The sequence below is a fragment of the Arabidopsis lyrata genome (genome assembly GCF_000004255.2).
Source record: "Arabidopsis lyrata subsp. lyrata unplaced genomic scaffold ARALYscaffold_5, whole genome shotgun sequence".
Classification (NCBI taxonomy): Eukaryota; Viridiplantae; Streptophyta; class Magnoliopsida; order Brassicales; family Brassicaceae; genus Arabidopsis; species Arabidopsis lyrata.
This window is the reverse complement of record NW_003302551.1, coordinates 3,023,343-3,044,953: the sequence shown is the minus strand read 5'-3', so window position 1 is coordinate 3,044,953 and position 21,611 is coordinate 3,023,343. Positions and strand designations below refer to the sequence as shown.

The window sequence follows — 21,611 nt, the reverse complement described above, 5'->3', positions numbered from 1 at the left end:
GGAAGAGACAGGCCCGAAAACTTCTCATTCAATCCCATAGCTCACCTTGTTCCGCTTGTTTCAATCTTCGGGTGGGAGCCTCACCATCAAAGCAGGCCAAAAGATACCTTTAAACATTTCTTGCTGAATAAGCCGTTTGATCCAGCATATGTTACTCCCGAAGCTGCTAACCACCAGCTTGTTGTTTCGGTAAATTCACTAATTTATCCAATCACTTTCGGTTACGTGAGACATATGATCAAGCAAGCTAAGAAGAATGGAGGAGAGGGTGATGATTGAGGAAGTGGTGATCATTGGAGGAGAAGAGGAAGCGGTGACTGAAGGAGAAGAGGAGAATGTGTTTGTTTGTGTGTTTGAGGAAGCAAAGGAGACTGGAGGAGAAGAGGAAGCGGTGATTGAAGGAGAAAAGGAGAGCGTGTTTGTTGGTGTGCTTGAGTGGGGGGACAAGTTGGAGTCGGTATCTCCTCCTCCCCACTTAGGATCTTCTGACATTGATGAAAGTGACGTGGATGAGACTTAGCCTGAAGACAAGAATGCACCGGAGAACACTCAGATCTGATGAAATTTTGTAATAAAGTGCTAGACTTCGTTTAGACATATTCTATTCCTATTAATATTTCCATTACCCCTTTGCTCTTATTGATCCCATTCTAAGAGTTTGGTGGTTCGTTTAGACATATTCTATTCCAAAACAGTCAATGATATCTACTCTGTTTTGAATTAAAAATAATAATAATAATAATAAAAAAAAAAATATATATATATATATATATATATATATATATATATATCTAATTGTAAAATCTAATTTGTCAACAAAACGAAATTATATATCGGTTTAGGTTTATAAGAGAGGGTTAGGGTTTATATTTTCTAATTAAACAAGGTTAAATATTGGTTTGCATTTATAAACGGGTTTAGATTTTACAATTAAACGGGATTAAATGTTGGTTTGGGCACGGTTTATAAAGAACAATTAGGGTTGAGATTTTACAATTAAACGAGGTTAAATATCGGTTTAAAATTGTGGTTAGAGTTTAGATTTTACAATTAAATGAGTTTATTTATTTTTATTAGATGTGAGATTTTGATTTAGAATAAGAGGAGGTGAATAAAAGGATTCACCCTAGAGATGAACTCAAGAATTGTTCATTATTTCCAGCTCTATATGGTTCTTGTTTCAGCTTTTCCATCTTGATTTTGGCATCCATATTATAGCTGGTGAAATCACAAGTACCAAATACAAACCATACCCATCGTACCAAATAAACTCATGACGAGAAACTATGAACGCATCTTAAGAGAGTTTTTAAACCAATTCGTGGAACAGTTGATCGAGGATCACAGGAGGACATATACTGAACCAACCTTGGCTTTGGTAATCATGTACTAGCGGATCACTCATGAAGACCATACTTACCGATTCTTAGTAAATTTGTGGCTTTTTGGTTGGGTTTGGTAATTAAAGAATGGATTTTCACTTTCAAAATAACAAAATTGCTCAATCAAATGAACTATATTTATCAACGTTACATCCTCATGACATTATATTCAAATCGATTTGTTTAGTATGAAGTATGGAAAATGAGTTAAAAAGTCATTAAATCTCATCCTTAAAGTATAAACACATTCCCCAAAAGGCAAAATTGGGAGAGGCTAAAATGTTATCATGATGATCTCTCAAAAAGACCTTTAACATACACCATGCCTTTCTCACTAAGCTGAAGCTCCTTCCTCATTTCTTCTACTTGAACATCATCTCCTTGAACCACAATCTCATCCAATTTCCCTTTTTCTCCCACCATCATCTTCACTTTTATCTCCTCTTTCCTGGACGCCTTTTTCCAGTAATACACTCCTCTGCAACACACACACAAATATCACATTTCATTGACAAAAACACAGTCTCAGAGACCTTAAAGAGAGACAGAGAGAGAGAGAGAGCTCACGCAAGTGGGCTGAGGAGAATGATGAAGAACCAATTGTTTCCAAAATCAGGCACTGTAATGGTTAAGACAAGACCAACACTTGCTAAGCTTATACATGTACAAAACGTAAGCAGAGCAGCTTGTCCTCTACTTGGAACCATCTTTCCTTCAAACCTTATTTTATCAAAACCCCCACAACAATGTCAGTAACTAAACACAAAACCCCAAATGAAATATTTTTGTGGCTTACGTGATCGTCTCTCCACGATCAGTGATGTTAAAATTCTTCCTTGTGAAGAAAGATAGAATCTCTCCAGCTACTTGCTTTGGTTCCTTCTTGACTTCATTAACAACAAACGTCTTTCTCACTATCTGCAAATCCCCAACATTAGATTCAAACTTTTAAAGTCAAAGAAACTGTGAATTGGGTGTGAAAATTAGGGTTTTTGTAATTCGAAAAGTTCGAACCTTAGATTTAACAGAGCGTTTGATTAGAGACCAAAGACCAGGAACAGAGATAACAAACAAACCCAAAGACGTGTAATAGCTAGCCAATGAGTAACCACCAGTAGCCTCCGTCATTAACAGTAACGAATTAGGGTTTTGTTCCCACCATTGATGAATCTGAATCGCTGAAGAAGAAACAACAGAGAGTGGCTCCACAAACATGGCGGTGACAGCAGAGACTCTGTTTCGCTTCGTGACCATCCATTCTCTTCTCCGCCGTGGAAGCCCTTTGATTGACACCTCTCTTGAAGTAACCCATGGACAAGACAACGGCGGTGAAATCAGCTTCGTCGCCATTGTCAAGAGAACTAAAAAAAGCTTTCGCTTTGGCTAACAAAGCTTAAACCTTTACATGATGGGTCTATCCAAAATCGAGTGGTTCTCATTTTTTCTCAATTAAAAATAAAACTTTTATGGTTTTTAATATTTATGACAAAACATTAGCTCTGTTTCTATCTAAGAACTAAGAATCAAACAATCTCTGGTTTTGTAATTTCTTTTCTAAGCTTTTCAATCAGTACTGTGTTTTTTCTTCTGTGAGGTCAAAATCAGGAAGGTAAGATTAAATGAGAGACCCACTAATTCATTCATTAACGAGTTCACCATCTACAGAAGAAGAGTCTTTATCATTAGATCTTCTCTCCCGACATAAAATCAGACCAAACATGATTTTGATATTGCAAACTGCTCAAAGACTGTTTGTTTATAGTTCTGTGTGCCCACAAAGGTTTTTAGCAAAACTAGGGACAGTAATAAATCAGAGCAATGAGATTATTTTCACTAGTAGCAAATGGAGAAATGTAGGAACTATACTAGTCCAAGAGTGTTGTTATCCAATTGGAATCTTTGATCAAAACTTTAGAGACCAACTTGGTTATTATATCTCCCTTTGGCAATAAAGGCTATAAAGCATAGGTAGGTTGAAGCTAAAGGTCAAAATCTTTCCCAAAATTGCTACTTTATAGGAAAAAGTAGCTCTGAGTTTTTCTGTACAAACATAATAATTAGAGTTCTTCAGACAGGGAGTTATCACCTTCTGTTAGTTCAACAGTTAGCCAATTGGAATCTTTTGATCAAAACTTATTCAACCAACCAACTTGGCAATAAAGTCTTTGAAGCTAAGTTCAAAATTTCCCACAAGTTTATGACATTTTTGTAGAGAAAGTAAAATGTAACAAATGAACAAAGAATCACACAACATTCCACTCTTTGCTTCCTTTATATCAATATAAATAATGTTTTTACAAAGTTATATTTTTCTGCACTCATTGTCAAAAAAATAATTGCTGAAAATAATAACCTCCAAAGGAAGTAAAAAAGGAGGAAAAGAAAAAAAAACAAACGAATAATAATAATAAGCTCAGCTGTTCTTTATACACTTAACACAAAACAGCTGATCAGTCTTCTTCTTCTTCCTCCTCCTTAAGTTCTCTGATTGGTTTTTGTCTCAGAGATCTTATAATATATATATATGTATATATATATATATATATGTAAAAAGATGGTTCCTTTATAATCACTTGGTTGCTTTAAAAAGCTGACTTCCAAGAGTAACAGTTGGAGTACCTTCACCCATTACTGTTGTTAAGCTCACTTCCTTATCCAATATTCTCTCAAGCTCTGTCACAACAAAACTCATTGTTGGTCTCTTTTCACTTGATACATCAACACATCTTAGTGTCAATGTAATAAGCTCCTCAACTCCTTCTGCTGTGTATGTACCTCCTAGTCGCTCATCGATCATCACTGGTATATCTGCGTAATCCGTTAAGTTTTGCATCTGCAGCTCCCAGTGCATACAAGTGAGATTCAAAATAGATTACATTGGCAACATTACGTGATCTGAGATTGATTAGACATTACCCATTCAACTAGAGTTTGCGTTGAGCTTGAAGGGGATGGTTCTGATGCTTCTCTTCCACTTACTAATTCCAAGAGGAATACACCAAAAGCATAGACATCACTTTTCTCTGAAAATCTTTTGAACTCTTGAACCCTGAAGAAAGGGGAGGATCTAAGAAACTTTGATACAAAAAGAAGCATATGAGAGCCTAAAAGGTGAAATCTAATTTACTCTGGGGAGAGGAAAATCTGATCTGCAACAATGTGAGACGATGTACCAACTTCCTCTCTTCCTAAGAAATTACGAACTCCTGCATCCGCAACCTTAGCAATGAAATTTTCATCCACCAGAACATTAGCGGTTTTGAAGTCCTTGTGTATCAATCGAGGACTCAACGAGTGAAGATGTGCCAAGCCTAGAGATAACAAAAGGGTATATGCAAGATCAGGATACAAGCTAGAGCTGGCTTCAATGAGCTTTTGCAGAGGATTTACCTTTAGCAGCTCCTATAGATATTGCAAGCCTATGTCTGAATTCTAGTCTATTTCCAGGTACTTTACCACCAGCACCTAATAGAGGAAAAGACCTAAATGATGCTTACATTGTCCAAACTCATTTCTCAAACTGATTAAATACCAAATGAGAACAACATTAATCTCTATTATTAAGGACAGAGAGTTACCGTACAGGTGACTGGAAACACTTCCATTAGGAACATACTCGTAGACAAGAAACTGTGTGTTACTTTCTTGGCAAAACCCCAAAAGAGTAACAAGATTACGGTGATGGATAGATGATAGGTAACGAACCTGAAAAAAACCATATCCTCTCAATCAAAACACTTGCTCTAAGACTATAAGCAACCATTTGAACAAGATTTATTTATAGAAACCTCGTTAACGAATTCTTGTGTAGGCAAACCAGGTCTTTTCTTGATAGCTACAAGAACACCATCTTGAAGCAAACCTTTGTAAACCTCGCCGAATTTGCCAATACCAATAAGACTTTTATTGGTAAAACTCTTTGTGGCTTGAGCAAGTTCCTCCATTTCAAATCTTCTAGCTTCTCTCATTGATAACTCAATTGCAACATTTCTTCCTTCTGAAATAAGCAAAAAGTCTAAATCATTTTGCTATCATCCAAGAAAGTCAATAGAGAGAGAGAGAGAGAGAGAGAGAGAGGAATTGAATTGATGGGATTTGTGATTTGTACATTTACCTTGAGTAGATGGATCAGAAGAGCCAGTCTCAGAAGTTCTTGACAGATTCTTACGACGAAAGACACAAAACCAAAGGAGAAAAACAAACAAAGCAATCAATGCAAGAGCTCCTACAGCACCACCAATGGCAGCTGCAAGAATTGCTGACATTTGGAAAACAAAACAGCCCCTCTCTCTCTTTCTCTTTTTCTCACCGATGCTCCAAGCTACTACTACCATGCGATAACCCTGGAGAAAAAAAAAAGAAAGAATAAAACAAGAATGTCGGCGAAAAGAAAAAAAAAAAGAAGAAGAAGAAGAAGAAGAGACAATTTTAAAAACAAACAGAGCTTAAGAGGTTAAAAAAAAAAAAAAGTTGTCAACTTTGTAAAAATTGAATAAAGATTCTTTAGTGAAAATCAAGCAATCAACATGCAGTAGTAAGTAAAATATAAGATTTTTAAAAACCTTGACAGATCTCCAGAAAATCTCAACTTCATCGGCGATTAAATATCACAAAAATTCAACAATCGATGACGTGATTCCCCACATTCCTTAAAATCGGCAGATTCAAGAAATCAAATTCTTTTTCTAATCAGAAGCTTTGTGTGAAAATGGAAAAGGGATTATCAAGAAGAAGAAGAAGAAGAAGAGCAATGAAACATCAAATCAAACCGCCGCAGTTTCTTCTAGAACTCGAAGGTAAAGGGTAAGAAGAAGAAGAAATCAAGTCTTGTGTCGGAACGCAGACAATGCCGACAGAAAGTGACATCGTTTCAGACAACAACTCTCTCTCTCTTAAGACTCTCACTGAAAATTTTACTTACTTAACTAAGAATCAACAGCAACAACAACAACAAGAATCAAGCTTTTTACTTTGGTTAGTTATTACTCTTGTGCAACCACCAAACCCATTTGTTTAATTTGAGAAAAAAAAAAGAAGGAATAAAAAGAGAACCTTTGAAGACAAGAGTAGAAGCAAGTGGGGTACTTCGCCAGTTTGCAATTACAGCGAAAGCAAACTTTTTTATTATTTTTTCAAAGAAAGAAGAAACTAAGACCGCCGTGAAACGCAGTTTCCGCCGCCGCAAGTTTTAAAAGAAGAAGAACAAGACCACCACTCTGTCTCTGCCTTCTTCTCCTTTTTTTTTATTTTACTCCGCAAATCTCTCTGTTTTTTTCTTTTTTTTCTTTTTTTCGTATGTTTTTCTTTTGTCCTTAAAATGGGTTATTTTATTACTTTAATAAATGCGTACCTGAATATTAAGACTACCAAAAAAAAAAAAAATTATTTGTTTTTCTATAATTTTTTTTCTTCTCATAAATTAATAAGCAACCAATGATAGATGGGATTCATAACTACAGAATTTTATAGAGTTCATATGTTTTTTTTTGAGTCAATCAGTCACATAATTATATTGGAATCACAGCTTTTTGTGCACTATCTTATTATTCTAATGTTTATTACATAAAAGAAAGGATTATGTCATGTCATAGATTTACATTTAGTTTAAGATTTTTATTTGCAATATGTGAAATATTAGCATAGTATTCGGTTTAGGGAAAAGAGCTTAAACTTGTTATAACACTATGTTCTTATCAATTGATTTGTTCATTCTATGTTCTTAAAAATATGAGTCAATTTATTAATCATACTTCTTTTTACTAAATCGAGCGTTTATATTAATACAATTTTTTAGTTCAATCAAAAATTATTATTTTATAATTTCACCGTTTTGATACAAAATTATAATTTAAAAATGTTATAAATCAAAGCAGAATATTTAATTATCTTTCATACTAGTGTTCATGTTTCTTATAGTTTAGATGTCACATGACTCACATCTGCTGCTATTAATTTTTTTTTTATTTTAGTTTTTGGACATCTTAGACTGCTACTAATTAAAACATAAATACACCAACAATAATAGCAAAAAGAACTGTAGTTTTAACTAGTACTATTAGAAAGCAAATTAAATAATTACCCTTTTGTGGTTATTAATGACAAATAGATTATCCAGCGAACAAACATTCATAAAATATTCAACAAACTCACTTTTAACAAAATTAAATAATTATATAGGACCACAATTCTTCTCACATCGACAGTGTAAAAATGGTGGGGTCGTAATCCAGCTGTATCGACATACATTTGCTTCTTCTCTCTGACGCTAACTTTTCAAAAACTCACATTTCCACGATCTGCGTCGCGTTTTTCTATGTTTTGTTTCAATCTGCGTTTTAACGTTTCTCTTGACTTTTTTTTTATTCTCTTCTTTTTTTTCAAACTTTTTTTTTATTTCATTTTTAAAATTAGAGAATTTCGGAATATTAGACCAATGATTGAAACGGCGGTCGTGGTCATCATCATGAATAAATCATACAAATCGGAAATGATTGAAAAAGTGACTCAAAAAATCAAATCAATCATAGTCTTCTGCACCAACCGTCTAGCTCGATTTTAAAGGCCCATTTTAGGCCCAGTAAGTTGTTTTTTTTTTTGTTGATCAAATGGGACATTCGTTCTACATACAATGAAACTTAATGGGCTATCTAGCCAATTTATTGGGCTTATTCAGTATCTTTGGATTTGTTTGTGGTTTAACCTTTATGGTAAGCTACTAAAAAACCAAGATATCAACAAATCAAACCGGGTCAACCTGGTTTAGTTTGGTGCTTGGTCTCTTTCATCCCTACTTGTTGCTTAAGTTTTTGAATTCGTAGCTAGAGAAGTAGAGGTATTCAATTCAGATTTTGGTTCAATTTTTTTTTTAGTAATGTAAATCTTATTCTTTCGTCACGTACCATAAACATATAAGATCGATCCAACTAACTCATTGTTCAAAGTTTTCATTTCGCCAATCTTTAATATGTAACTAATGTCGTTGGAGATGTGCCTTTAGTCAAGTGGTTAAGTCCATTTGACTCCGTCTTTCTCACCAGAGTTCGATTCCACTAAATCTCGTTACCCCGCATAGTAGCATTTTGGCTATGGATCGAACTTTGTCGATCCAGAAATATCAAAAAAAAAAAAAAAAAAAACAATTACTGCTATAACCCGCCTTCTGATTGATATTATTTTTTCTGTTCGATTTAATCTAAATTAAACAATCCAAAATGTTTCATTATATCATAATTTAAAATATTTTTCCTAATAAAATGTTGGTAACACTGTTTTCGAAAATGTAAACAATTCATTTTTTTCTAATAAATAAAAAAAGCTCTGCTTCGTCAGCTGACTCTCTTAACTTTGTCCCCGGAAAAACCTCATCTTTTGCCTTCTTCCTCTGTATGGGCCAACAAACCAAAACCGTTCCTTTCTTTTTCCATTTTTCTTGTTTTGCTTTTGGTTGTGTTTCACCTGTTATCGGTTCTTTAGTTCTTCTGGGTAAATTATAATTTTTTTTTTTTGAAACAAGAAGATGATTCGCCATGGATGCAAGCTTTGATGATGTTTCTTGCTGACACCAACAAACAAAGACACGATTTTTTCAAAGCTTAGGACCTGCATTTTCACCGTAACTCCCTCTCTGTTTTTTTTCTCTCGATTTATTCAATCTTACAGAAAAATGTCGAATCTTTCAGCAAGAACAGGACGAGACCATCAACGTTATGACAACAACTTCCGTCTTGTTTCTGGGTACTAAATCCTTTTCATCATTTTTTTACATCTCCTTTCACTTTCATGTCGTTGACCTTAAAGCTTGAATCTTTCTTGATTTGATATTTTATTGGTTTGGTTCTTTTTTAATCCAAACCATTATTGGGATATGACAGATGCATTCCGTATAGGCTGGTGAAAGATGAAGAAGAGGACTCAACAAGTGTTGACTTTGAAAACAAGCTTCAAGTTCTTATGATTTCATCTCCCAATCGACACGATCTTGTCTTCCCTAAGGTATTTCTTTTCCTTTAAATTCTTGAAACTATAATGCAAAGTGCTATTGTATGAAATCTTTTACTTGTGTGTTTTGTTTAGGGAGGATGGGAAGATGATGAAACTGTTCTTGAAGCTGCTTCTCGTGAAGCTATGGAAGAAGCAGGAGTTAAAGGAATACTAAGAGTAAGTTTCCACGGTCATTCGTTATTCGAAAGTTCTTGTATAGATTTTAAGATTGGATTGTATTTTGGTGTGTTATGTAGGAAGATCCATTAGGAGTTTGGGAATTTAGAAGCAAGAGTAGTAGTTTGGAAGCTGATTGCTGCTTAGGTGGTGGATGCAAAGGTTATATGTTTGCGTTAGAGGTTAAGGAAGAACTTGCTACATGGCCAGAGCAAGATAACCGCGAGAGGAGATGGGTAAAACCGCAAATCTTTGCTTTTGATAACCGCGAGGAAAGTAGATATGTTATATGAATGAATGACTGATAAGGGTTTGTGTAAATGCCACAGCTGAATGTTAAAGAAGCTTTGGAACTGTGTCGGTATGAGTGGATGCAGAGCGCTCTTGAAGAGTTTCTAAGAGTAATGGCAGAAGAAGGAACCACAAAGGAAGACTCTCTTTCCATTTCCAGCATTTCAAATCGAGGAGAGCGTCAAATTGATCCTTGGTACTGCTTTGTAGTCTAACTAGTTTGGTTTCTCTAGGCATATCAAACTTGTCAATTGTTATATATTCATCTTGAAAGACTTCTTCTGTAAACAAAGTTGAGAAGCAAATGATTTCAGACCTTGTGATTAATTGGTTTCTCAAAAGTAAAAAGATAATTCAGAGGATCCATTGTTTTAGATGCTCTCTGAAACAACCAACAGATTTTAGGACTCATAGACCAATGCTAATCTCCCGATGAAAGTAAAGATGCTTAGATTCCTGCTCACTTGAGTACCAATCTCTTGTGTAAAGCTTCGCAATCTCGTTCATTCCTATGGTTGTGATACTGCTTGAATAAGTTCTCGATGAGGGAAGGCTTTTTAGCACCAAAGCATCATATATCTCCTATCTCAACTCTCAAAACCCAACCTATGCCACTTGTATTCAAATCATTCTTCCAAGCTGCACCCACATTACATTTTAATCTGCTTTAATAATGAAGAATCCCCCAATGATCGCAGCTCTACACCAGAAAAAATGGGAGAAAAGTGGCTTGTCTATAGAATTTGTCAACTATCTAATTCACTCCATGTGAGATTTGTAGATTCTTTCATGTTGTAGAATAACAGTTAAGAATCTTAAGATGATAGATAGATAAAGGCTGCAAACTGACTAATAGTAACTGTAATTGAATCCATTAAAGTGCTGAGAGTTAATGTTTGTTAGTAAACAATACACAAAAAAAAACTAACTGCATTCACGTTTTGTAGGAAGCTAAAGGATCCCCTGAATCCAAACAACCCCATCTCTGCTTATCTCAGCTGTACAAAGTTCAATGTTTATCCTTCTCAAGAATAACCTCATAAATAGGGGAAGGAAATTGCCTTATCGGCTATGGCGTTTGCAACTTTCTGAGATAAGTAAGATGAAGCTAATTGCTTTGAATATGACTACAATAGAAACCATCTTCGGAGTTCTCTATTCAAGTTTTGCAATGAAGTTAATGGCAATCCTTTATCTTCAGATTCTGAATCTCCCTCTTCTTGTATCTGATTTGGTTACCTTATTCTCTCTTTGCATTGTCTACTCTTTGAACTCTTCTCTTTCCCAACCCTCATAACTAATCGAATTAGCCACTTGAAGATATACTTGATTAGTATAAGAGAAGAATAAAACCTCTGGATCAAAGAATATTATGAATCCTTCAAGTGCTTCAGTTCTACTGTATTCACCAACTGCAATATCAAAATCTTACAGAAGCACCAAGCCTCCCTTAAAAGCTTCAATGATCAACATATTGGGATTCAGAAACTGCAGAGAAAGGAAAAAGTATTAGAAATAGAACGGCCCAAACCATTGATTTTCTTACTAATAGGAAGCAATATCATCCATCAACCTAGAGTTGAATCTCAGCGTCTGAGCCATTCTCTGAAACATGATTGCATTTTCTCACGAGTTCCAGCATTTGCATTGTTCACCGTAGGAATAATCTTATCTGGCCTTAAAAACTGCGTCGTCACAAAATCAGTTAATGCTAAAAGAAGTGTAAAACTTATCCAGGACAGATAAAATGATCAACATTCCTAGTACATACTTGAACAAACTCACGAAGTTCTGTGAAGCTTGAATGCTCACTATATGGAACCCCTAGAAAGATACATAATCACCGACAGTCAGACAAATCGGCCTCCACGAGTCATCATAATATCACGATGATACTTAGAGCAATGGGCTTATTATATCATTGAAGCTGCTAGAGAATGTGCATTACAAAAATCAAACTTACCATAAATGGTGATTTTCCCCTTACAAGTTGGTTTTATCAGATCAAGGTGTTCACCTATCTTCTCGGAGTAAGTCCAACCTGAAAATGAACTTTACTTTTCTTACCAATAGTTTTTTAAAAAACCTTTAAATAGAACAGCAAGGCAAACAATTCACCTGTGGGCCTAAATGCCAAAACTGCTCCATACTGTTCTCTATAAACTTTCAAGTGTTCGTCGAGTCTCTTCAGAGAAGTTATCAGCACATAGATAAGATTATGAGAGGCTGACATGGAGAAGCTATGTAAGAATACTTAAGGTTTTAGAGAAATACTTCAACTTTCAGTGATGACATAGGCAGAACGTGAAGACATGTTGCTTTCCCATCTGTAGAAAGATTCTTCGAAATATCATCCCAACCAAAAGATTGCAGTATCCGTCTTCTTGAAGCATTTGCAAATATCTTAACCTGAAAAACCCACAAAGTTAGAAAATACAATTCCAGAAAAGATGGCTAAAACGGAAAGAGAATGCCAGCAATTTTTTTTACCCCAAGAGCTTTGGCAATAGCAAGATAAACACATTCTTTTCCGATGCTATAAGAACCAACCACAATCAGAGTCTTCGGTTGCTTCCTGAGGAAATCCTTTGTGATTCTCACAACATAACTTAACACATCTTCTTTAGAGGGGAATCTAAACAAAACCATGAAAAACGTTGGAACAAACATTACGAGCACGCTCCATCAAATCCATCATAAGTTCTATTTGAAAAATTCTTGCTCTCACTTGTATCTCGGATTGCAATATGTTGTATCCAAATACAGAACATGAACTCGTTGGTTAAAGAGGAGAGGATGCGTTTGCATCTTTTTAGAAGCCCTGAAATCTCCAGTATGCAGATAACACGTTCCATCTAAGAGCCGAAAGTGAATAAGAGCAGCACCAGGGCAATGATTAGCTTCAATTAAAGTGACTTTAATCCCATTAATAGTGTATTCAACATCTAGCTCCAATGGATGAATAAACCTACACACAGAATTCACCACACAGACACTCAATACACCAATTTGAAGAAGCAAGTCCTTAGACATAGATAGCATTAACATAAAGCTTACGAGGGATCGACAGAGAGACTAAGTCTAAGAAGACGACTAGTGAGAGAGGAGCAGTAAATAGGACCATGAGACCAAGCTTTAGTGAGACCAATGTAATGATCAGCGTGAAAATGAGTAAGGAAATAAGCAGAACATCCTTGAACACAACCATAACGAAAAGCATCCACAGTAAACGGTGTTCCTACACATAATCAAATAAACTTCATGAAATTGGCAAAGAGAGAAGCACATTTATGTATATGAATGCAATGAAAAAGAGAGAGAGACCTGGAAGTTTCTTGTAAAAAGGACATGGTCGTGGTGAGTCATTGCCAAACGAAGAGTCTCTACGTCTCTTTCCAAGAGCACTCGTCGTCTTTTTCGACGAATTCGAAGCAGGGGAAGTGAAGGGAGAAGGCTTTTGCAAACCCCAACTCTGAAACAAATCAGTTTGTTTCATCTTCTTCGTTGTATCAGGAGAATTCTCCTGTAAACCCCAAATCTGAAACAAGTTCGCTTGTTTCATCTTCTTATTCTTCTCAGAAGAACAAACAGTCTCTTCATCTTCCACCAAACAAGACCAATCAGAACCAGCCTTATAGAAATCAGACGCAAAACCCTCCTCTTCTTCATTTTCTCCAACATCGTCGTAAAACACAAAACCCTCTTCTTCTTCTTCATTAACACCGTCGTTGAAACGAGAACCAAACCAGTCTTCGTCTTCTTCATCAGAAAAATCCATTTTTTCTCCAGAGAGATTCAATGAAAATGAAAGGTCAAAAGAGTCAACTTTTACCCGCCCACCAAAGGTTGCTATTTGGCCATTGAGTGTCTCTCAACGAGAGAGAGAATAGAGAAGAGAGTAAAAATGGTAAAAAGCCCAAAACAAAACGTGAGGAGCAGCAAGAAGACAGATTTAACAACACAAAAGGGCCCAACCACTACGTCATTTTTATCATCCAAAATCGCCATCGTCGTCGTCTCCCGTCACCGTCGTCTTGAAGCTTTATCGGCGATTGGGTCTTCCTTACGAAAAATCAAAACTTTTAGAATTTTCAATTTTTTGGGGAAAGATCCAATTTTTATTCTTCTTCCTTTTATTCGACGCCATTTTGTTTGGTAAAGCTTAAATCTCATAAAGGAAAAAAATTGTTTTTTTTTTTTTGTTTGTTTTCTTTGTTTGGGAGAGGACTTGTAATCAATCTGCATCTTTTGTTAGAGTCGATCTGGATCTGAAGCTCCTCTATCGTCTCTTCGCAGGTAATCTCCGAAAACCCTTGTTTCAATTTTGTCCATTTGATCTCTGTTTCAATTGGATTCAATTTTGGGAAGGGGTTTCTCTTTATTGCCTTGTTAAAGCTACAAGCTTGTGTTTGCAATAACCATGAAATAGCCATTCTTAGGTTTTATGCTTCTTCTCTTGTAGATTTTGAAGGCTAAGATTTTAAATGAGGGCCTGAGCTAGTTGATTGCTTCAAGTTTGCAGCTTTAGATGATCCTTTAACTAAGCCATCTTCATTCTTTAATTACCAATGGGAGAGTGGGTCATCGGAGCTTTCATCAACATTTTTGGAAGTGTTGCTATTAATTTTGGCACAAACCTTCTCAAATTGGGACATAATGAGGTCTGCATTTGCCTCAGCCCCACTACTGTTTGATTACATTTAATCTCGTCACGTGAAGCGTATTTTCTTACTTTGTGTATTATCAGAGAGAAAGGTTAGCTCTACAAGATGGCGGAGGAAAGATGCCATTGAAGCCAATTATACATTTTCAGACTTGGAGAGTTGGTATGCTCTGGTCTTAAACTTTTTCCCCTTAGCAAGTTTTTATGAAGCTAGTTCTGTGTCCAATGTTGTTTGAATCTTTACAGGGATTCTTGTCTTTCTTCTTGGGAATTGCCTCAATTTCATTTCTTTTGGTTATGCTGCTCAGGTAAAATGATCTGCTCGACACTGCCTACTTGCGCGATTTTTCAGATTTCTTTGGTTTCTCTTTGGTTTTCTTACCTTTACGCACTCTCTTTGCAGTCCCTTCTAGCAGCTCTTGGATCTATTCAATTTGTATCTAACATAGCATTTGCCTATGTTGTATTGAACAAAATGGTGACTGTCAAGTATGCAAACAACCTCGCTGCAATCTTTAACATGCATTACCGATTTACTAAGTCTCTGCTCCTCTAATATATTTGGTATGCCTTGGTCACAGAGTACTCGTTGCTACAGCCTTTATAGTTCTTGGAAACGTTTTCCTTGTTGCTTTTGGTAATCACCAGTCACCAGGTAACTGTTCTTGAACAGATTGGTCTATCTTTTTTTTCACGAAGCGTGACCTAATGGAAGTCTTCTGTCCTCAGTTTTCACACCCGAACAGTTGGCAGAGAAATATAGCAATGTAACATTCTTGGTCTACTGTGGTATTTTGATTTTAATAGTAGCCGTGCACCATTTCCTCTATAGGTGAGTCCTGCATTTGAAATTGTTCCTCGACTATTTTTCAACTATCGGACCTCTTTTGTGATCAGTTTAATCGAAATATTCAGGAAGGGAGAAGTTTTGATATCTATACCTGGACAAGAAATCAGCTCCTATTGGAAAATGCTGCTTCCTTTCTCATATGCTGTGGTCTCGGGTGCTATAGGATCATGTTCGGTATTATTTGCCAAGTCACTGTGAGTTTGCAAATCTAGTGGCTTTACTTGAAAATCAGAGAGTTTCAGGTGCTAAATTTGAGTTTCATTTTGCAGCTCAAACTTGCTGAGGTTGGCCATGTCTAGTAGCTATCAATTGCACAGCTGGTTCACATACTCTATGCTTCTTTTATTTCTTAGTACAGCCGGATTCTGGGTAAAAACCGTAAAGCTACTGAAATTTTTGGTGCTTCGTTGTGCCGTTGAGACGATAAAGTTACTGAAGTAAAAAGGTCTTTCATGTGCTTCTGTTGCAGATGACAAGATTGAATGAAGGATTGTCTCTATATGATGCAATTCTCATAGTTCCGATGTTTCAGATTGCTTGGACTTTCTTCTCCATTTGTACAGGATTCATCTACTTTCAAGAGTTTCAGGTTCATCTATTAACTACATCGTGATGTTTTTCCTCTCATTCTTTATCTTCGGGCTAAAACGGATCTAGATGATTAGTTTGATCATTTTGTCACAGAATGGTGTGGGTTTAGGCTTAGATAATTTTCTTCTTCCTTAAACAGGTTTTCGATGCACTGAGAACAACAATGTTCATATTAGGAATGATGTGTGTATTCATAGGCATTTCTTTACTAGCACCTGATGATACAAGAGGCAATGAGACAAGAGATAATTCATCATCTCTTGACTCCATCGTGTCCTCGAGTGTGCCAACTGAGGAGGACAGGTAAAAAACGTGTTCTCATTAGAAATTCAGAAATTTTTCATGAATTAGCTACTATAACCATTTTGATCTTTAAAAACAGGTTGATGCCACAATCATCTGAAGATGGACACAGCAAAGACACAAGAGTAGTTGTACAAGGAATGTATATGAAAGCAGCTGATTTAATTGCCAAGACAAAGGTACCCACTAGCAAAAGCATCTTCATTTGTGAGCTTATTCAAAAGTACTAGTTAAAACTCTTTACTTCATTGTGTTGCAGGCTGCTTGTTTAGCAGCATTGGGCTTTGGCGAAGACTCTATAAATGCATCTGCGATTCTCGTGATGCCAATGGTATCTTCGAAGATTACAGGGTTTAGAGGAAATGGACTCGAACGGGCTAAGATTTTGTCCATGAGAGGGTCAGGATGGAGCAAACTAGCCATGGAAGAAGAAGGAACAAGAATGCTTGAAAAGACCATGTCTTCAAAGGCTTAAGTAGGTAGTTAAAACGGATAGCATGAGACAGAATCTCATGTACATTCTTCTCTTATCATATATGGCTTTAGTAGCAAAATCTGTTCTTAGGAAACCATCCCACGATTGTGTATTCTTGTAAGAACCAAATTGTATTACATAACATCTCTGTATATTCATTTTTTTGTTTGAGACCTGTGAAAAGTGTTTCATAATGCACAAAATGTAACCAAGTTTGAATCGAGTTTATTGTTATTACAAATCCATACCTCAGGTATATAATTATACAGTCTCGGCCAATATTTTGAAAATCATAATGTAAACAGCTGTGCTTGCTCTCCTTAGAGCTCGATAATAAACGTCTAACAACCTCTGGTCACCGATCTAAAGACGAGTATTCGTCATTGAACCCTTTATGATACCTGCAAATATTACAACCACATTAAATACCGTTTCATTGATCCGAGAGGACGAAAGTGGAAGCGGAACTATGGAAGGGAATACCAAATTTTCTGATCCAGAACTTTGATAAAGGGAGCGAGACAGTTTTTTTTTTTGGTAGGAATGGGGGAGGCAATGCCTCCCCTAATTTATTAAAAACATAAGAAAAAAGAAATTACAATCGAACACTCCGCGGCCAGGAAGACCCACGAGCATCGTCTAACAAAACAGAAGAAACACTCTCCGGGCATGAGTCCAACAGCTGCAAGCCCAAAGGTCGATCAAATGCATAGTTCGCTAACCCATCAGCAAGATGATTAGCCTCCCTATACACATGTGATATACGGACTAACCAGTCCTTTTGAAGAAAGCCATAGCACAGTCGTACTAGGAAGGACAAAGGATGAGTATCACTTATCCCCGTCGTTAGGAACCCTACCACCGTCTCCGAATCCACTTCCAACTCCAACCTTGCAATCCGCTTGTCCCAAGCTAAGTAAAGCCCATAATATACTCCCCATAGCTCCGCTAACGGTGCCGAGCAGAAACCAATATTCAAGGTGAATCCCTGAATCCATTGGCCCTCTCCATCCCTGATAACTCCACCCGCTGTTGCCAAACCTGGATTACCGCGTGAGGCACCATCCGTGTTCAGTTTGACCCAGCCAACCGACGGAGGAAACCAACCAATCATCCTATCAACCCGTGTACTTTGCTCTGTCCCGCCATCACTAAAGCACCACGCTTGATAAACCTCTTTGGCTAGATCCCTCACAAATCGAACTCTATCCCGGCACTTCCCATTTTCACCAAAAACATTCCCACACCTCCACTTCCACCCCCACCAAGCTGCCATACCAAAGAGTATAGCCCACGGTGTGCCATCCCTCATTGTAACATCAATGATATTACCATTAATCCATTCAAGTAAGGACTGATCAAAGAAAACCCGCCTCTTACTCGCTGGAACAATGCGGTCCCAAATACCCGACATCGCGGGGCAATCACGTAGGACATGTAATATTGTTTCTACACCACCCTTGCAAACCTGACAAATACCAGATGCACACAAGTGCCGCCGTCTCCTCTCCTCATCGGTCATGATCACTTGGTTTACTGCTAACCAGAAGAAGACACGCACCCTTTCCGGAACCATTAGTCCCCAAACCTTTTTAAACAGTGTCTCCATGTTTGGTCTCGGAGACGTATCCCTAGTCAAGAATGAATAAGCTGACTTGACTGAGAATTTGCCCTCCGGAGACCACCCCCATGCGACCCTATCCTTTGCACCAGTCACTGTATCCACGACCACCGCCGATAAATTCAACCTGACATATTGCGAGACCCACGGTGTGATTCGTACCCAATCCCAGCCAATGCCATCAATCCATAAGTCTCGCACTGTTAGATCCACCAACTCCGGAGGCACATCACTCGTAGACCAATCCCTGAGTGAATCTTTTAATAACCAATTATCCTTCCAAAACTTTATGCATCTCCCATCTCCAAGAACCCAGCTCATTCCTGGCAACACCACATCCCGTAAACCACTTCCCACACTTCTCCAAGTCGAGGACCAATTACTTTTCACCGCGGTCCACGAAGTATCAAAAACATCCCCGACTTTATATTTACTTCGCAGCACCCGTGCCCACAGCCCCGTATTCTCCTTGATAATCCGCCAACCAATTTTAGCTACCAAAGCTTTGTTCATAGCTTCCGCCGCTCTAAACCCCAGACCACCTTCAGCTTTTGGCTTACACAGCCTCTTCCAGGACATAAGATGTTGTTTCTTTTTTTCTCTTGTGCTTCCCCAAACAAAATTCCTAGAGACCTTGTCCAGTCTTGCCAATGTGGACTTAGGCATACAAATCGTGCTCATAGAGTGGATTGGTATGGCTTGTATGACAGCTTTAGCCAAAGTAATTCTACCCGCAAGGCTCAAAACCCGTCCCTTCCAACCTGATAACCGTGTTGACACTCTTTCAACCACATCTCCAAACGTATCCTTGTTCAATCGCTTCTGCAAAACCGGCATACCCAAATACTTACCAAGATCTCTTGTGGACTTGATTCCGCTTTCATCAACAATAAGCTTCGATAGGTCTCGACTCACATTGTCAGAAAAGAAAACTTTTGACTTTTCAAGACTCACCTTTTGGCCGGAAGCTACACAAAATCGCTCCAAGACCCGCCGAATGACTCTTATTTATGTTACCGAAGCCTCCGCAAACAAAATGAGATCATCCGCAAAACATATGTGAGACAACTTCGGCCCTCCCCTCGATAAGCTAATTGGTTTCCACTTCTTCAAACCAACAGCTTCCGTAATTAGATGACAAAGTCTCTCAAGACATAGAACAAAGAGGTAGGGTGACAATGGGTCACCTTGACGAAGCCCTCTCGATGGCTTAAATTCTTCAGTCTTTTCCCCATTCCATAGAAGACTCATAGACGGACCAGTTACACATTTCATAATCCATTCAATCCAATTATCCGGAAGCCTGGCTGCTTGTAGAGTTTCTTTAAGAAAATCCCACCGTATTCTATCATAAGCTTTCTCCAAATCCAGCTTAAGTAACATCCGACCCTGCATACCTTTCTTCCTTTTCATCGAATGAACCGCTTCTTGGACAATCAGTATATTATCCGTACTAAGTCTTCCCGGGATAAAACTAGCTTGAGCCGGTCCAATTAACAAAGGCATCACACGCTTTAAACGCAGAACCATGGCTTTGGTAACTGTCTTAAATAAGACATTACACAAGCTTATTGGTCTAAATTGCATTATTCTCTCCGGCTTTGTCACCTTAGCAATCAGTACTACCAATGCATCATTCATTCCAGCCGGCATTTCTCCTGTTTCAAAAAAGTTCAGAACAAACTGCACCACTGAAGACCCAACCACATCCCAACACTCCTGATAAAAGACTGGTTGAAAGCCATCCGGGCCTGGCGCCTTATACTTTCCCATGCTTCGTATAGACCGTTCTACTTCCATTGGTGTAAACGACTTATTTAGCTCAGTCAAGTCAGATTCTGTAATCTGCGCAAATCCTGCCTGCGGGAGCTGCGGGACATCTTGATCTACATCAACCATCGAGTACAGCCTTTTGTAATAATCTACTGCTAATGTCTCTAATTCGTGAGCATCTGAAACCCATCTCCCATCATCCGCTCTCAGCATTTCAATCCGATTTCGCCGTCGTCGGATTATTGTGGATGTGTGAAAATATGTTGTATTTCGATCTCCAAAAGCTATCCACTTTTCCCGTGATTTCTGATACCATATCATCTCTTCTTGCTCTAGTACCACATCAAACTCCTTAATCAGCTCTCCCTCCGTAGCAAGTAAGGCGTCTGTCTGGTGGATGTCTAACTGATCTTGAATGCACTTGATCTCATGCATCAGCTTCTCCTTCTTCTTTTGAACATCTCCAAACACTTCCTTATTCCACCTTTTGAGCTGTTCTTTCAACCTGCTTAAAGCAACCGGAGTTGACAAGTCATTACTCCAAGAAGCTACTAGCAATTCCTTAAAACTCTCATGCTGCAGCCATGCGGCTTCGAAGCGAAACGGTCTTCTACTTGGGTTTCCTTTCGCTTCGGGGGCTAACTGAATAAATAATGGTGTGTGATCAGAAGATAGAAATGGGAGATGCGTCACAATAGCTTCTTGCCATCTCAGTCTTGTACTCGCACAACAGAGTACCCTATCCAATCTCTTAGCAACAAAATTTCTTTCCTCTCTCCCTCTCTTCCAAGTGAACTTGTTCCCTTTATACCCCATATCAATCAAGGATAAATCATTTATCCAATCACCAAAAGCAATTGAATCCGGCGACAAACATCCATTGCCCCCTGTTCTCTCATCCAGGCGGACAATTGTGTTAAAATCTCCTCCAATTATCACTGGATCTGTTACATTTTGCAACGTGTTCCGCAGCTCGTCCCACAAACCACATCTTCGGGTCACAGACGGGGCAGCGTAAACAACAATTAATCGGATACACTCAGTATCTGTCTTCACTTTGGCATGTATGAACTGTGTGGAACTCGACACAACCTCACCGTCGCCGAAACCAGACCTCCATAAAAGCCAAATTCCTCCACTCTGTCCCACTGCAATTTATTTTCTCTAAAGAGAATTACACAACATGAATATTGCCATAACAGTAATACTAACGGTAATATTAGTGTAATTAGTCTCAATGAGAATCAACATAAATAGTGTTACCTTAAGTAAATGTTCTCAGAATTCTGAAACTGGAAAGTAGCCGTTGGATTAATTGGAAAAGAAAGGAAACGAAAAGGGATACAAATAGCCAAATCTTTGTCTAAGATTTCACAATCTTTTGTGTTCTTTCTTTATATTTGTTTTCTGAGAAAATCTGAGATGAATCCAAAAAGATGTGCAGCTTGCAAATATCTGAGAAGAAGATGTCCAAAAGATTGCATTTTCTCACCATATTTCCCTCC

At 37.7% G+C, this 21,611-nt stretch overlaps 5 protein-coding genes across 10 annotated transcripts; 2 read left to right on the top strand and 3 right to left on the bottom strand.

The window, feature by feature from the left end:
• Positions 1–1,497: 1,497 nt before the first annotated feature.
• Positions 1,498–3,048, bottom strand: LOC9311402 (protein COFACTOR ASSEMBLY OF COMPLEX C SUBUNIT B CCB1, chloroplastic). The gene is made up of 4 exons (XM_021025532.1): positions 2,397–3,048; positions 2,179–2,300; positions 1,950–2,102; positions 1,498–1,860 (listed from the first exon to the last, which is right to left on the bottom strand). Exons 1-4 carry the CDS (start codon positions 2,730–2,732, stop codon positions 1,668–1,670), a joined length of 804 nt encoding a protein of 267 aa, XP_020881191.1. The 5' UTR covers positions 2,733–3,048; the 3' UTR covers positions 1,498–1,667.
• A 577-nt stretch (positions 3,049–3,625) lies between these two features.
• Positions 3,626–6,734, bottom strand: LOC9313056 (nodulation receptor kinase). 2 transcript variants are annotated; one of them, XM_021025531.1, is made up of 8 exons: positions 6,435–6,734; positions 5,497–5,725; positions 5,171–5,379; positions 4,961–5,087; positions 4,773–4,847; positions 4,510–4,693; positions 4,299–4,431; positions 3,626–4,215 (listed from the first exon to the last, which is right to left on the bottom strand). In XM_021025531.1, the coding sequence occupies exons 2-8, from the start codon at positions 5,714–5,716 to the stop codon at positions 3,952–3,954; spliced, it is 1,212 nt and encodes a 403-aa protein (XP_020881190.1). In that variant the 5' UTR covers positions 5,717–5,725; positions 6,435–6,734; the 3' UTR covers positions 3,626–3,951. The 2 variants fall into 2 exon arrangements, with proteins under 2 accessions (XP_020881190.1, XP_020881189.1); XM_021025530.1 differs by lacking the exon at positions 6,435–6,734 and adding an exon at positions 5,945–6,419.
• Positions 6,735–8,633: 1,899 nt separating this feature from the next.
• Positions 8,634–10,196, top strand: LOC9311401 (nudix hydrolase 13, mitochondrial). Its single transcript, XM_002876941.2, has 5 exons — positions 8,634–9,116; positions 9,254–9,374; positions 9,456–9,539; positions 9,620–9,775; positions 9,869–10,196. Exons 1-5 carry the CDS (start codon positions 9,046–9,048, stop codon positions 10,043–10,045), a joined length of 609 nt encoding a protein of 202 aa, XP_002876987.1. The 5' UTR covers positions 8,634–9,045; the 3' UTR covers positions 10,046–10,196.
• A 480-nt stretch (positions 10,197–10,676) lies between these two features.
• Positions 10,677–13,907, bottom strand: LOC9313055 (DNA cross-link repair protein SNM1). The gene is made up of 10 exons (XM_021024570.1): positions 13,155–13,907; positions 12,888–13,068; positions 12,559–12,798; positions 12,321–12,465; positions 12,105–12,239; positions 11,949–12,015; positions 11,794–11,871; positions 11,602–11,654; positions 11,404–11,515; positions 10,677–11,318 (listed from the first exon to the last, which is right to left on the bottom strand). Exons 1-9 carry the CDS (start codon positions 13,606–13,608, stop codon positions 11,417–11,419), a joined length of 1,452 nt encoding a protein of 483 aa, XP_020880229.1. The 5' UTR covers positions 13,609–13,907; the 3' UTR covers positions 10,677–11,318; positions 11,404–11,416.
• LOC9311399 (probable magnesium transporter NIPA8) lies at positions 13,807–16,957 on the top strand. 5 transcript variants are annotated; one of them, XM_021024575.1, is made up of 14 exons: positions 13,807–13,985; positions 14,086–14,126; positions 14,353–14,491; positions 14,578–14,656; positions 14,740–14,801; positions 14,897–14,982; positions 15,075–15,148; positions 15,223–15,325; positions 15,409–15,537; positions 15,613–15,712; positions 15,813–15,932; positions 16,074–16,237; positions 16,317–16,416; positions 16,497–16,957. In XM_021024575.1, exons 3-14 carry the CDS (start codon positions 14,399–14,401, stop codon positions 16,710–16,712), a joined length of 1,326 nt encoding a protein of 441 aa, XP_020880234.1. In that variant the 5' UTR covers positions 13,807–13,985; positions 14,086–14,126; positions 14,353–14,398; the 3' UTR covers positions 16,713–16,957. The 5 variants fall into 5 exon arrangements, with proteins under 5 accessions (XP_020880234.1, XP_020880233.1, XP_020880231.1 ...); XM_021024574.1 differs by having other exon boundaries at positions 14,346–14,491; XM_021024572.1 differs by having other exon boundaries at positions 14,293–14,491.
• Positions 16,958–21,611: the final 4,654 nt, after the last annotated feature.